The 16,461-nt window shown below is 45.9% G+C and overlaps 1 protein-coding gene across 2 annotated transcripts in view; it reads right to left on the bottom strand.

The window, feature by feature from the left end:
• Window positions 1–16,461, bottom strand: part of sema3b (sema domain, immunoglobulin domain (Ig), short basic domain, secreted, (semaphorin) 3B) — a 186,717-nt gene that overhangs the window by 51,386 nt on the left and 118,870 nt on the right. For both annotated transcript variants that reach the window (XM_060835365.1, XM_060835366.1), the window contains exon 5: window positions 8,770–8,889. In XM_060835365.1, the coding sequence (XP_060691348.1) occupies window positions 8,770–8,889 (120 nt within the window). The remainder of the gene's footprint in view (window positions 1–8,769; window positions 8,890–16,461) is intronic.

Below are 16,461 nucleotides of genomic sequence, written 5' to 3' on the forward strand. Positions count from 1 at the left end.
CACATACTGTTGCTGTTGCAAATTCCTCATTGCTTCTAACTGTCTCTCTAACCGATCCATTTAAGCTGATAAGATTCACAGCCAACAGTATTTATGGCAGATAGAATCCGTAGTGACCCTTAACCCCTTACCCGGCCTTATCCAATTTGTCTTTTTCAGAGTGCGACGAGTAAACTCATCCAAAATATATAATTTCAAAGACAGCCACAGACGAGTTTATACGTCAATTCTCGGCATTTCTGGGCCCTTCTCAGCTAGAAACGAGTATACTCAGTGACTCATGTGTCTGGTAGCTGTGTCTCTTCTTCCTCAGGCATTGCAAGAAGCGTCGACGCACCGCTTTTGGGCACACACTGTCATTCGGTTTTTTCTGTTTTTTTTTACAAATTACGCCCAGATGTCGAGCTCAGAAGATGACAATGAGTATGAACCTTCTATTAGAAGCTTGGATACATCAGATGAGAGTGCAAGCTTGTCTGATAATGGCTATTCTCTCTCAAGTGAGGAGGAGGAGGATGGACGAATTTGGTGTCAACATGTGGTGTCGGAAGAATGCATGCTTCCCTCCACCACCACACTTCCCATTCACTGGAAATCCTGGAATATCAATTGATCAAGACACAGCTGATATGACTCCTTTAGATTTTCTTTAGTCTTTTATGTGACAACAGAATTGTTGATTGAGCTGTGGACGAAACTAATCGCTTTGCTGAACAAACTGGAGAAAGAGATTGTATGTGGCGCCCTGTAACAAAGGCAGAAATTTGTGTGTTTTTCGCCTTGAAAACGCTTGGGGTTATTGTGAAAATGCCAGATCAAGAAATGAACTGGTCAAAAGATGAACTACTTGAAAGACCAATTGTTTTTTGCCGAAAATGGTATCTTCAAAATAAAATTTCAACTAAAATATTGGAAATAGATAAAAACAAAAGTTATTTCCATAATCAGCATTAAAAATACTATTTAAAAAAAAAGCAATAAAAAAATGCACCTGAACATTTCTCCAAATAAAGTCGCCGGGGAAGGGGTTAAACTCTCTTTAAACTCCCTCATCTGACAAGAAGTACATATCACTCTAATAAAGGCCATTTTTGCTTCTTCACAATCTACATGTTCAGTTGCCTTCAAAAGTTCCCCTGGAATCTAAATCTACTAACCCTTCAGATAGTCCATTCATTAATCTCACAATAATTTCATATTTCCCCACTTCGATTTCCAATTATTTTCAAGTTATGATCAGTGATTACTGACTCTACCCTGACCTCGAAACTGCCCTACTTGCTGTGGTATACTTCCAGTCTTGGACACAAGTTTCTATGTGTGTAACAGGTTTTAATGCAGGTGTTAAAATGCCTGCTGCATGCATTCAGCTCCTTCTACAGTTTCTTTACTTTTTCTCTGAGTCTCAGGTTTCATTACTTAAGCACTGTAGGCATCAATAAATAAATAGATTGTGGGGAGTTCTTGCGATGCACTGACATTGTCCCTCCTTCTGAGCTAGGAGATCTGGGCTCAAGCTCCAATTGCTTCAGAGGCATGTAGCAGTACCTCTGAGCAGATTGATTAGAAAATGGATTGATCCCAAAGCGAGGATGTATCTCTCAGTCAAAAAACAAGACATGCAGGAGTCTATAAATTCCCAATTTCTTTCGATCACCCTTCCTACCACTTTGTTGAAGCCTGTATATCAGTGTGGGACAGTGGCTCAGCCGTTACCACTGCTGCCTCACAGCGCCAGGGACCTGGGTTCAATTCCACCTTTGGGAGTTTGCATGTTCTCCCTCTGCCCATGTGGGTTTCCTCCCACAGTCCAAAGATGCGCAGGTTAGTTGGATTGGACATGCTGAGTTGCTCATAGTGAGCACACTAGGTGGGTGGGATTGGGATACTCTTCTGAGAGTCAACATGGACTTGATGGGTCACTGGCCGGCTTCCACACTGTAGGTATTCTACAATCCCAGTGCCATTTAACAATGATATGAGTCCGCGTGTGGAACAGATTTCATTCACAGCATTTTAAACGGTCTGTTCCACACTTATAGCTCATTCCTTCCAGCAACTTCCATCATTTACTTTTCACTGAGTCCACGCCCAGGCTTAACTGGTCAAGCACAGAGAGCCTCAACAGCAAACAGACTCACACTATCAAACACACAGCAAAGGAACACTGCACTCACTCGACCAAAACACCTCAGAATTTTTAACACTTCTGCTCGGAGTCTTCTTCACCTTCCCCGGAGTAAGGCAGAAATTCACCAGCAAACAACACACAGGGTCATCCTAACTACACCCAACGGTCCAGGTGCCAGTTCACTCAGCCAACAAAATGCAGCCCTCTTCTGTATTTAAATCACTAAAAACATTATCATGCAAATATGACCTGTCCATTATCATGCCGCTGTTAGTGGGATCTTGCTGTGCATACAGACTGGCTGTTGCATTTACAATGACGCCTCAGCAACTGTGCTTCACTGGGATTGTTGAATATCCTTTGGATTTAAAAAGGTGCTATAGAAATGCAGGTTCTTCCTTAAATAAATCACATCAGAGTCTCTTTGGCGAACCTTAAAGTGCAACCGCAAGTTCTACAAGATTAGAGTGGTGCTGGGAAAACATAGCGGGTCAGGCAGCATCCGAGGAGCAGGAAAATAGACGTTTCAGGCAAAAACCCTTCATCAGGAATGAGGCTGAGAGCTTCCAGGGTGGAGAGATAAATGGGAGTTGGCACTGGCTCCTGCTGGAGCCGGGGATGGTTTCTGCTGGCATTGGGCCTGGCTCCTGCTGGAGTGGACACTAGCTCCTGCTGGAGCCGGGAATGGTTTCTGCTGGCATTGGGCCTGGCTCCTGCTGGAGTGGACACTAGCTCCTGCTGGAGCCGGGGATGGTTTCTGCTGGCATTGGGCCTGGCTCCTGCTGGAGTGGACACTAGCTCCTGCTGGAGCCGGGGATGGTTTCTGCTGGCATTGGGCCTGGCTCCTGCTGGAGTTGACACCAGCTCCTGCTGGAGCCGGGGATGGGTTTCTGCTGGCATTGGGCCTGGCTCCTGCTGGAGACAGGGATGGATCCTGTGGGGCATTGAGCCTGGTTTCTGCTGGAGTTGGGGATGGCCCCTGTTGGCACTGGGGCTGATTTCTGTTGGAGTCTGGCTGACTCCTGTTGGTGTTGACGCTGTGTCTGCTGCTCATTGAGCTGGCTGTACAATGCTATGAATGTGAGAAACCATAGGAGGAAAAACAGATTGAAAACAAATCTCCAGCCCCTTGGACTCCTTTCAAGTCACTGCGACAATCTGACTTTAATACTATAAGGAGCCAATGAGGATTGACTTTAATACCCCTTAGGAATTTTCCTTAATTTAACTTGGAGTCCACTAAATGGAACTGGGATCTATCAGTTTAATCCAAAAACCGCAGCCTGACATTTTTATTCCTGTCAGTCCTCTCTTCATTGTTTTGCTGGAACCTTGCCTTGTTGAAAATACGATTATCGAGTGATCACTTGAGCCTGTTTATACCAGCGAGATGCCTGGGCTTTGTTAACGCATGGAAACATAGGAGAAAAGAGGAGGCCATTCGGCCCTCTGAGCCTGCTACCACCATTCAATACAATCGTGGCTGATCACTGTATGGACTCAATGGACTCCCAGCCTCAAGGTGAGGCCCAGCGTGGCCTCCCTGCTTTAGAAGGCCTGTAATGCTAAAAACAGAGGAACCTCGATTATCCGATTGACAGGGAGTATTTTGTTCCAATAATCGGATTCCGGATAATTAATTGCCGGATAACGCAGATTAGCAAAGCAATGGGACCTTGCAATCTTGGTCACATAATCCAAAATTTGGATATTCAACGTTCAAATAATCAAGGTTCCTCGGTATTTTCTCATTTATACCTGAGATTTTGTATCTAGGTATCTTTGGTAGTCATGGTGGCATCAGAAATGGTAACTTTGTACACGTTTCACTGTTGTCCTGTATCCCTGTACCTGGGTACATGCGACAATAAGCCTAATTCTAATTCTATATTTACATCCTTGAAAACACCATCTGTTTTGGCCTCAACCACTGAATGCCAGAGGCTCTGGGTGAAGACCTGGCTCCTCATCTCAGTTCTAAAAGGTGTACGCCTTATTCTAAGACTTGGAGCCCTGGTTCTGGACTCCTCAATCTTATGGAACATTCTATCTGCATCTAGAACTGCTGGAATTTTAGAATTTTATAGTTTTCTATGACATTTCAGTCCTCATTCCTCTCAACTCCAGCCAATACACTCATAAGCAATTCAATTTCTCCTCATACATCAGGGCGGCACTGCTGCCTCACAGCACCAGGGTCCCATGGTCGATTCCAGCCCCGGGCGACTGTCTGTGTAGAGTTTGCACATTCTCCCTGTGTCTGAGTGGGTTTCCTCCAAGTGCTCCGGTTTCCTCCCACAGTCCAAAGATGTGCAGGTCAGGTGAATTGGCTATGGTATATTGCCCATAATGTTAGGTGAGAAAGTGAGGTCTGCAGATGCTGGAGATCAGAGCTGAAAATGTGTTGCTGGAAAAGTGCAGCAGGTCAGGCAGCATCCAAGGAACAGGAAATTCGACGTTTCGGGCATAAGCTTGCCTGAAACGTCAAATTTCCTGTTCCTTGGATGCATAATGTTAGGTGCATTAGTCGGAGGGAAATGGGTCTAGGCGGGTTACTCTTCGGAGGGTCGGTGTGGACTGGTTGGGCCAAAGGGCCTGTTTCCGCACTGTAGGGAATCTAACCTAATCAGTCTGGGAAACCTTCGCTGCTCTCCCCCCCTAGCAAGAACATCCTTTCTTAGATAGGGACCACCTGCTGCACCTGTACAGTGACAGGCAGGAATGGCTTGAGAAGGCACGTCTTCACTCACAGCGTGTTGTATTAAAACACTGTCCGAATGAGGGGCAAAGTCCAACCTTTATGTCTGACACTCATCAGGACCTAGGACATGAGAAACCGCACGTGGAAAAGGAAAACCCCTTGTGTCCTAGGCCTGATGAGTGTCAGGTGAAAAAGTCAGCTCATCTCCTTTGAACAAGGTTAAAATGGTGTCCAACAAATGATTGGTATTCGGGCAATATCAGATATAACACACACAGCGAATTCATACAACTACCACCCACAAGATGGGATATGTTTTATACCCCTGGCCTGCTCAAAGTTAAAACATCGCCAGGTCACACTCTCTTTTCTCTGCCTCTACTTTTATTTCAGACACTCCTTAAAACCCGGCTCTCTGTTCAACATTTAGCCACCTATCCTAATGTGTCCTGCTAAGGTGACAGAGATAACCTGTACTCCCCACACCAGCCAGAGTTTTTATCTGGTATGAATTGCTGATTTGAATTTTTTTTAGGGGAGAAAGTGAGGACTGCAGATGCTGGAGATCAGAGCTGAAAATGTGTTGCTGGAAAAGCGCAGCAGGTCAGGCAGCATCCAAAGAGCAGGAGAATCGACGTTTCGGGCATAACCCCTTCTTCAGGATTTGAATTTTTAGTCTGGTACTGACCCTGGTAACTGCAATTGACTTTTCAGATGGGGTTTGACAGTGCCTCATACCTAACCTGAGCACATTGAATCCTTGCATTTTGTCTCTTTATGCTTCCAGCTCTCCTTCATATGGAAACATCCGTCTTGGCACTAAATCAGTCAGGCGTCAGTAATTTGACCATCTAATCCAGGCAACCCTACAGCAATAGATTATATTCACAAGAGTGTGGAAACAGGCCCTTCGGCCCAACAAGTTCATACCACCCCTCCAAAGAGTAACCCACCCAGACCCATTTCCCACTGACTAATGCGCCTAATACTATGGGCAATTTAGCATGGCCACTTCACCCGACCTGCACGTCTTTGTGACTGTGGGAGGAAACCGGAGCACCTGGAGGAAACCCACGCAGACACGGGGAGTATGTGCAAACTCCACACAGTCACTTGAGGCTGGAATTGAACCCAGGTTCCTGATGCTGGGAGACTGCAGTGCTAACCACTGAGCCACCATGCCATCCCAACTGAGTACTGAGGCAGTGCCACACAATCTCACACTCCCTCAGTACTGCCCTGCATCTGTGGAGTTGTTCTCTGAGGCGTGTTAGCCAACATTAATCCCTCAACAAGGATTTTTAATTGCAGTTTATCTTGTTTTTATTACTATGCTGGTTATGGGAGCTGTCGGGGTGCAAATTTAATGACTACTTTTCTGACCTTACAACAGTGACTACACTTTGAGACGACTTCATTGTCTATAAAATGCTTTCGGACATGCAACAGTGGGAGTGATTGTATAAATGCAAGTTATTGCTTTTTTAAGTAGAGCGTTAAACCAATCTTACAACTTAATTAACTACTCAGGCAGCATATTTCTGTGGGCAGACCAAAAATATTAATGACAGTTACAGGCACGTTTGTTCGCTCAACATTATTCTGCCAAGGATAAGGAGACGGGTGAGTTGCGCAACTGACATTTAATGCACATAAAACAGAAGAGAGGAAGCTCAGGTTCTGGCGCCTGTCATCGGGCTGGTGAAAGGCGGAGGATACGTTTCTTTGCCTTCTGTCATCAACTTGATGACGGTTTGAGTGAATATCCAAGATACAAGCTGAAGTAAACACATTGGAAAATGGGTACAGGTCATTCGGGTCAGTGTGAGTGGGAACAACAATAGGGCTGTCAAATAGAGCAGGATTAGAAGCAGTGACAGCAAATTGGGGTTAGGGCTGTCAGCGAAGGCAGGGTCAGTGGCTGTAGGATTAGGGCCCTTGAGAGTGGAACTCGAGGCATCAGGAATGGGGTCAGTGTCAGCAGGAGTGGGATTAGTGTCAGTGGCAGTGGGATAAGGGTCAGCGGGATTAGGATTAAAGTCAGTAAGAGTGCCATTAATGTCGGTGGGATTGGGGTTAATGTCAATGGGAATGAGATTAGTGTCAGTGAGATTAGGATTAAAGTCAGTTGGAGTGAAATTCATGTCAGTGTGATTGGGATTAAAATCAGGGGAATGAGATTATTAGTGGGATTGGGATTAGTGTCAGTGAGAGTGGGATTACTGTCAATGGGATTGGGATTAGTGTCAGTGAGAGTGGGATTAGCGTCAGTGAGAGTGGGATTAGTGTCAGTGAGAGTGGGATTAGTGTCAGTGAGATGGGATTACTGTCAGTGAGAGTGGGATTACTGTCAGTGAGAGTGAGATTAGTGTCAGTGAGAGTGAGATTAGTGTCAGTGAGATGGGATTACTGTCAGTGAGAGTGGGATTAGTGTCAGTGAGAGTGAGATTAGTGTCAGTAGGAGTGAGATTAGTGTCAGTGGGAGTAGGATCAGTGTCAGTGGGAGTAGGATCAGTGGGAGTAGGAGTGAGATTAATGTCAGTGAGCGTGGGATTAGTGTCAGTGAGAGTGAGATTAGCGTTAGTGAGAGTGGGATTAGTGTCAGTGAGAGTGGGATTACTGTCAGTGAGAGTGAGATTAGCGTTAGTGAGAGTGGGATTAGTGTCAGTGAGAGTGGGATTAGTGTCAGTGAGAGTGGGATTACTGTCAGTGAGAGTGAGATTAGCGTTAGTGAGAGTGGGATTAGTGTCAGTGAGAGTGGGATTACTGTCAGTGAGAGTGGGATTACTGTCAGTGAGAGTGGGATTAGCGTCAGTGAGAGTGAGATTAGTGTCAGTGAGTGTGGGATTAGTGTCAATGAGCGTGGGATTAGTGTCAATGGGAGTGAGATTAGTGTCAGTGAGCGTGGGATTAGTGTCAATGGGAGTGGGATTAGCGTCAGTGAGAGTGGGATTAGCGTCAGTGAGAGTGGGATTAGCGTCAGTGAGAGTGGGATTAATGTCAGTAGGAGTAGGATTAGTGTCAGTGGGAGTAGGATTAGTGTCAGTGAGAGTGGGATTAGTGTCAGTGAGGGTGGGATTAGTGTCAGTGAGAGTGGGATTAGTGTCAGTGAGAGTGGGATTAGTGTCAGTGAGAGTGGGATTAGTGTCAGTAAATTCAAACCTAATATTGTTTTGTAACTGCACAACCTTTGAGACCACTTTGATTTATTGAGATTCACTGCGGGAATTCACTGGGCTCACTTTACAACTGAATCTGCACAGCAGCCAAGAGGAGGAGCCAGCACTGTGATACCCTAAGGCCAAAATCTCCAAGATCAACAGTAAAGGAGCTAGCTGCCAACTGCAGCCCATACACGATATAAACACATCTGCATGCAGGAATGTGTGTGTGTGTGTGTGTGTGTGTGTGTGTGTGTGTGTGTGTGTGTGTGTATAAACATTGATATACCACATACCCACACACACTGCACATCATGCACATATTTATACACACATGTCTACACATATCACATGCTCACAAGTGGTTACTCCCCAGAACAGATATGGCCACGTGTGGGGTTACACTGAGTACATTTTGTACGTCTTTTAAGCCATCACTTTACACAGATTGCCTTGGTAACTGATGCCAAGTAGTAAAAAATACTACACTCTGGTGACACAGTGGTCCCATTTATGGATGGCCTCAAGTCACAGACTAAAGCCAAAATACTTTCTCCATCTCTTCTTTCTTTCCCCATTGTAGCTTTTCTACATCCCAATAAAGACTGGACCCAGGGGAGTTTTTCACATCACAGGAGCCCAGACAGATGCTAGAAACACCATTTCTTTTCTCTCTCTCTCACACACACACACACACACACCCACGCACCCCCACTCACACACACTCCCACTCCCGCTTACACCAACTAAAGCAAATAGCAGTGGACACCACTCACATCCCATTTGCTCCCCACTTCCAAGTAGGCGCAGACCGGGTGGAAAGCACCAGTTCCACAGGTATACAGATGGGTTCTGTTGAAGGGATGCAGCACCTTAATAAAGTTGGCACATTCCGCCTGTAACAGAAAGAGAAGACAGACATCAGGTGAATGGATGAGGTATCATGCATTTCAATCCCATTGTAGAGAACCGTAAGAACATAGAGCATTATAGCGCAGTACAGGCCCTTCGGCCCTCAACGTTGTGCTGACCATTCATACCAATCTGAAGCCCATCTAACTGCACTATTCCATGTATGTCCATATGCTTGTCCAATGACGACTTAAATGTACTTAAAGTTGGAAAGTAAGAACTTCAGAACGGTCAGGAGCAGATCTACTCGCTCCTTGAACCTTCTCTAGAATCCAACAAGATCACAGCTGCCTTACTCCACTCCATCCCACGGTGGTCAAAAACCTACCAACCATGGTCAAAAGTAAAACAACGCAGATCGAGACCAATCAGCCTGTCAAACCTGTGCTAGCTTTTTGAAGGCAGAATCCACTTCCTCCCACTGCCCTCCTCATTGCCCTACTACTCCTCGCGCCTGCACCCCGGCTTCAAGTCTGGCTTCCAAAAGTGTCGATCGTGTCTGCTTACACCATCCTTTTGAGCAACACATCGCCGATCACAGAAGCTGTCTGGGAAACCAAAACTCATCTCCTGTCCCCTCCTGCTTCTTTTGTCAATTATCTCCCATCCTTATCCTCTAGTTACCAAGCCTGCAGTCAGTGGGAACAGACTTACAAAAATAAACAGTAACAGAAATCCATCTGGTTTCTGGAATATTTAATCAAGATAAGATTGTCCCGCATTTCGGTTGTATCACACAAGTCTAACAGATAAACACGAGTTTAGTTAAAAGCAGTCCATGACTGAGAGAATCTCATGCGGAACGGGGATTTGATCTGCACTGAATTTGCTTCTCCATGGTATAATGTTGATGTCATTGAAATCTAAAACTCATTTTTGCCCCATTTCTTTGGTATGTTACGTAAGTGGGGTTAAAAAAGTGTGGTGCTGGAAAAGCGCAGCCGGTCAGGCAGCCTCCGAGGAGCAGAAGCATCGATGTTTCGAGCATAAGCTCTTCATCAGGAATGAGGGGGCAGCCAAAGCTGGCGGAGAGATAAATGGGAGAGGGGTGGGGCTGGCAGCAAGGTAGCTGGGAATGCAATAGGTAGGTGAAGGTGGGGGTGAAGATGATAGATTGGAGGGGAAGGTGAAATGTATAGGTGGGAAGGAAGATGAACAAATAGGACAGTTCAAGAGTGCAGTGTTGAGTTGGAGGGTTGGATCTGGGATAGGGTGGGGGGGGGGAATGAGGAAACATGTTACATAAGTCTCAATATCTTTGAATCCCTACAGGATCACTACAATGTGGAAACAGGCCATTCAGCCCAACAGCTCCACACTGACCCTCTGAAGAATAACCCACCCAGACCCATTTTCTGGCCCTTTTACTCTACATTTCCACTCACTAATGCACTAAATCTACACAGCCCTAAACACTAGGGGCAATTTAGCATGGCCAATTCACCCTAACCTGCACATCTTTGGAGAGAGGATGGCAGAATTTTCTGTTCATGTACTTACAATGATGACTTACTCCCTCCTTTGATGGAGGTAAGGTTACTGGCATCTACACGGTGTGAGTAAAGAATGAAATGGAAGACAGTTAGTGATCAAAGGTGCACTACATTTGCCAAGTCACCCTCCGCAGCACCCTGCAACATCTGCAACTTCCACTGTGTAAAGGACAAGATGTATGGCAAATACCGCTTCCTTCAAACTTTCAAAGAAAGGTCAAAAGTTGGGGATGTTTGCAGAAGACTACACAATGTTCAGAAGCATTCGCGAATCCTCAGACTCTAGAGCAGCCCATGTCCAAATGGAGCAAGAGCTGGACAGATGTTAGCTGGCAAATGTCATGCGATCCACAGGTGGAAGGCAACAACCATCTCTAACCAGAGAGACTTTAACCATCACCCTTTGATACTCAATACAACATCATCATTGAACCCCAATCATCAACATCTCGGCGATTACCAATGACCAAAATCTGAAGTGGATTGGCCACCTAAGTATTGTGGCTACAAAAACAGACCAGAACTAGGAATCCTGTGGCGATTAACTTAGTCCTCCTGCCTCCCCAACATCTACAAGGCACAGGTCAGCAGTGAGATGGAATATTCTCCACTTGCTTGGATGGGGGCAGCTCCAACAACACTCAAGAGGTTTGGCACCAACAAGGACAAAGTAGCCCACCTGATTGGCACCACATCCAAAAATATTCACTCCTTCCATCACTGACACTCAGTAGCAGCTTCAGATACCCTGATTTTGTATTTAGATTAGATTAGATTCTCTACAGTGTGGAAACAGGCCATTTGGCCCAACAAGTCCACACCAACCCGCTGAAGAGAAACCCACCCAGACCCATTTCCTTCTGATTAATGCACCTGACCCTATGAGCAATTTAGCATGGCCAATTCACCTAACCTGGACATTTTTGGACTGTGGGAGGAAATCAGAGCACCCGAAGGAAACCCATGCAGACACGGGGAGAATGTGCAAACTCCACACAGGCGGTCGCCCGAGGCTGGAATCGAACCCAGCTCCCTGGTGCTGTGAGACACCGTGCTGCCCCTTTTTAAGTAATAGGCCTTGGTTTATAAGGACTAGAAGCAGGCCATTTTGCCCAGTGAATTTACTCACCATTCAATGAGATTATGAATGTTCTGATGAATTTCCCAAGTTCATCACCTTAAGGAATGACCAATGAATTAACAATGAGCGAGGTCAACCAGACCTTGACAATTCTGTATGAAAGGGTTAATAATTACAACCATTTTTTTTTCCATTTCTCTCATAGGAAAGAAAACGATTGGAATCTTGGAACCTGATCCCCAAAACACAGATAAATACAGGAATGCCATGCAATAAATATGGAATTTGACTTTAGTCAGCCCGAAGACCCGTTGATAATTGTCATGACACGGTTTGAAAGTGCTACAGAAAGCAGTGAGTTAACTTGGCTATAAATGCAAGTTCACTCTCAGGATTAAAATTCCATGAAAACTGACCACATTGCCAATATGCCGGAATCATATCCTTGGGAATTTTGCACTCATTTGGGTCAAAGATGTGAGCATCAGGGATTAGATGTGAAATAAAGAGGGAATTGACAGTTCTTTTCTCAGCTGAGGACATTTGAGTTTAAGTACTTATATTTGTCACAAAAGGGTCTGAATTCATTACTGCAGGTCAATCCAATGCCCTGATGTTTTCTGCCAGGGTACTGGTGGTGGGTATATGTGTGGCAGATTGGGAGTGAAACATCACTTCTGGTACCTTCTCCCACCCATCTTGGAACCTTAATATTAAATCCCTAAACTCTGCTTCCCCTCCAGACTTGTCAAGTGTTGTCACCTACTCCTACTCAGGTTTCAGCCTTCCGGTGTTTTGCACCTTCCTGCCATCTCATTGGTGAGGGCGGATTGACATCTTTCATTCCATTTTATGCTTTGATACTGATCGGGTTTAATCATGCTTTTTGAAAAGGTGTTTAGGGTTGATAGTTCGGATCTGCTGACAGGGAGCAGTGAAGTGGGAGGTGGGAGGTGGGAGGTGGGAGGAGAGCAGGTTCAGGTGGAACATGACAAGGTGACATGCGCCAATTTGTTTAGCTCTTCCTTCTCGAGGTGTGGGCCAGACTTTACTCCCCATCTCCAGCTGTCCTTGAGAAGTTGGTGGTGGTGCACTGCCTTCTTGAACTGCTGTGGTCCATCAAGGGTAGGTACATCCAGTGCCCATAAAGAAGGAGTTCCAGGATTTTGACCCAGTGACAGTGAAGGAACAGTGATATATTTTCAAGTCAGGGTGGTGAGTGGCTTGGAGGGGACTTTGCAGCCGGAGGTCTTTCCATGCATCTGCTTGCCTTTAGAGATGGTAGGGATCACAGGATTGGAAGATGCTGTCAAAGGAGCCTTGGGGAGTTGCCACTGTGCCTCTGGTAGACAGTAGACACGATTGTCACTGGGCGAACAGGAGGACTGCAGATGCTGGAGATGAGAGTCAAGAATGTGGTGCTGGAAAAGCACAGCAGGTCAGGCAGCATCCTTGGATGTGCTTTTCCATCACCATACTCTCAACACTACTGCCACTGGGTATTGGTGGTGGAGGAAGTGAATGTGGAAATGATAGTTACGGTGACAATCATGCAGACTACCTCATACTTGATGGTGTTCAGCTTCTTGAGTGCTGTTAGACCCTCATCTATCCAGGCAAACAGGGAGCACTGCATCATTCCTTAGATTTTCGCCTGGAGCTGAATATTTTGCTGTATATTCTCTTAGCTTCAATTGAATCTTCCAGCATTGGTTTGAATGCTGGCTTTGTACCCAGTTAACCCCTAAAACAGTACAGACATCAGTGGACAGTTGATCCTATCAGAATCAATACTGGTAGGTCATATCTCTCTCCAGTAGTGCTAGATTAATACTTAAAATACTGACCTGATGGTCAACCCAGAGAAACAGAGCCCAGTTCAGTCACAGAGAATTAATGCAAGACCAAAAGCAGACTGATGATATACAACAGTGCAAATCCTTCTGGATAGATGTATCGCTGGTGTGATCCATCAAAAAAGCAGCCCACATTAGAAGTGCATGAATTAAAACTAGTTCCTCTTGAATGAAAACCTTTGATACTTTGCATTTAGATCGTGAGGGTGTTTTGGTGAAAAACAGGATGGTTGGCATATTTGTGGAAGTGGTACAAAGGCCACTGCTCTTGGAGGTCTTTGCAAAACCAAGAGCTCCTTCAGGCAGGTCCATGCTACATGAACTAACGCTCGGCTGCACCTAATTCTGGCTTGGAACGTGAGTGTGCCCCTATCCCTCTCCTTCACATGCCCGCAACTGTGTGTGTTTTTAATCAGGAATTGAAAGTGATAAACATGCCAATCGGGAGAGCAGTTAGTACATGAAACCTGCCAGCCAAAGAGAACGTGTACAGATATAGATTCCCTACAGTGTGGAAACAGGCCCTTCGTCCCAACAAGTCCACACCGACCCACCGAAGAGTACCCCACTCAAACCCAATCCTCATTAGATTAGATTAGATTACTTACAGTGTGGAAACAGGCCCTTCGGCCCAACAAGTCCACACCGACCCACCGAAGCGCAACCCACCCATACCCCTACATATACCCCTTACCTAACACTACGGGCAATTTAGCATGGCCAATTCACCTGAACCACACATCTTTGGACTGTGGGAGGAAACTGGAGCACCCGGAGGAAACCCACGCAGACACGGGGAGAACGTGAAAACTCCACACAGTCAGTTGCCTGAGGCGGGAATTGAACCCAGGTCCCTGGCGCTGTGAGGCAGCAGTGCTAACCACTGTGCCACCGTGCCGCCCTTTAAAGAAAACCAATTACTCTACAATTACTCCAGACTAATGCAACTAACCCACACATCCCTGAACACGATGGGCAATTTAGCCAATTCACCTAACCTCCACACCTTTGGATTGTGGGAGGAAACCGGAGCACCCAGAGGAAACCCACGCAGACACGGGGAGAATGTGCACACTCCACATGCAACATGCAACCTGGTTCCCTGCCACTGTGAGGCAGCGATGCCAACCACTCAGCCACAGTGCCATCCCTGTGAAGCTTGGCAAACACATGACGGGGGATGGAATAGCAATGGGTCAGGGTGAGGATTTTGAATTTACTCTTTTATGTGATCTGGGTGTCGCAAGTAAGGCCAACATTTGTCAGCCACCTCTAACTGCCCTTGGAATGAGTGGCTTGCTTGATCTTGTTAGAGAGCTGTTAGAATCAACCACATTGCAGTAGGTTTGGATGTAAGTTGCCAAAGTGGTGAGGATGTGGGCTACAAATGACATCCAGAGGTAAAGCTGAGGTTAAGTGCTGTTTCAGTCAGGAATGTGGCTTTCAAAAGGGAGTGATCATTACCTCACAAACAAAATCAGAAATTGCTGGAAAAATTGAGAGGTTGAACAGGCTTGGACTGTTTTCCCCGGAGCGTTGGAGGCTGAGGGGTGACCTTATAAAGGTTTATAAAATCGTGAGGAGCATGGTTAGGATAAACAGACAAAGTCTTTTTCCTGGAAGTCCAGAACTAGAGGGCATAGGTTTAGGGTGAGAGGGGAAAGATTCTAAAGAGACCTAAGGGGCAACTTTTTCACACAGAGGGTGGTACGGATATGGAATGCCAGAGGAAGTGGTGGAGGTTAGTACAATTACAACATTTAAAAGGCATATGGATTGGTATATGAATGGGAAGGATTTGGAGGGATATGGGCCGGCAGGTGGGACTAGATTGGGTTGGGATATCTGGTCGGCATGGATATGGCTTGGAAAGGGTGGACACTAGGAAATTGTTTCTGTTAGGCAAGGAGACTGGGACCCATGGGCACAGCCTTAGAATTAGAGGGGGACAATTCAGAACAGAAATGCGGAGACATTCCTTCAGCCAGAGGGTGGTGGGCCTGTGGAATTCACTGCCGCAGAGTGCAGTGGAGACCGGGACGCTAAATGTCTTCAAGGCAGAGATTGATAGATTCTTGATGTCATGAGGAATTAAGGGCTACGGGGAGAATGCGGGTAAGTGAAGTTGAAATGCCCATCAGCCATGATTGAATGGCAGGGTGGATTCGATGGGCCAAATGGCCTTACTTCCACTCCTATGTCTTATGTTAGACCGAAGGGTCTGTTTCCGTGCTGTACAACTCTATGACTCTAGCTCTGGTGGGGAGAGGTGTGGAGAGAAAATAAAGTTAACATGCAGAACTGAAGAAGGGCCACTGGACCCAAAATGTTAACTCAGCATCAGCACAGATGCTGCCACCTGCCAAGTTTTTCCAGCAATTTCTGATTTTGTTTCTGATTTCCAGTATCTGCAGTTCTTCGGGGGTTTTTTTTTGTTGTTCAGTCATTAGCTCATGCCTCAGACCTGTAAGCACACATGGCTATCAAAGAGATCACCAGAGCACATTGCGATTTGGGTGTGGGAGGCACATAAATGGGCACAAGGGGCTCGTTGGCTTCCAAGGAGCAAGCCTTGTATCAGCAATGCAATGTCTTCTGACGTCTAGCAAAGGTTTTCTCTCCCAAGGGAGAGACTGAACACTGCTAAACAACTCGATCTGCACCTGTTGGACAATATTAAACTGAGGCCACATCTGTGTTAACAGTGTGTTAGCTTTACTGCTGAGGAACACAAGTGAAGAGTTATTGAATTAAGAATCTGGAACATTATAAAGAGAAACTACTAGAATGCAAAATGGTGGGAATTGGAGATAGGAAACAGACTTATGCAATCATAGAATCCCACAGTGTGGAAGCAGGCCATTCAGCCCAGTGAGTCCACACCAATCTTCCAAAGAGCATCCTTTCCAGAGCCATCTCCCTCTACCCAATCCATGTAACCCTACATTTTCCATGGCCAATCCACCCTAACCTGATCATCTTTGGAATGTAGGAGGAAACCAGAGCACCCAGAGGAAACCAACACAGACACAGGGAGAATCTGCAAACTCCACACAGACAGTTACCTGAGGGTGGAATATCACTAATCCCTGGCACTGAGAGGTAGCAGTGTTAGCCACCATTTCA

This window comes from Hemiscyllium ocellatum, chromosome 14 (genome assembly GCF_020745735.1).
Source record: "Hemiscyllium ocellatum isolate sHemOce1 chromosome 14, sHemOce1.pat.X.cur, whole genome shotgun sequence".
NCBI lineage: Eukaryota > Metazoa > Chordata > Chondrichthyes > Orectolobiformes > Hemiscylliidae > Hemiscyllium > Hemiscyllium ocellatum.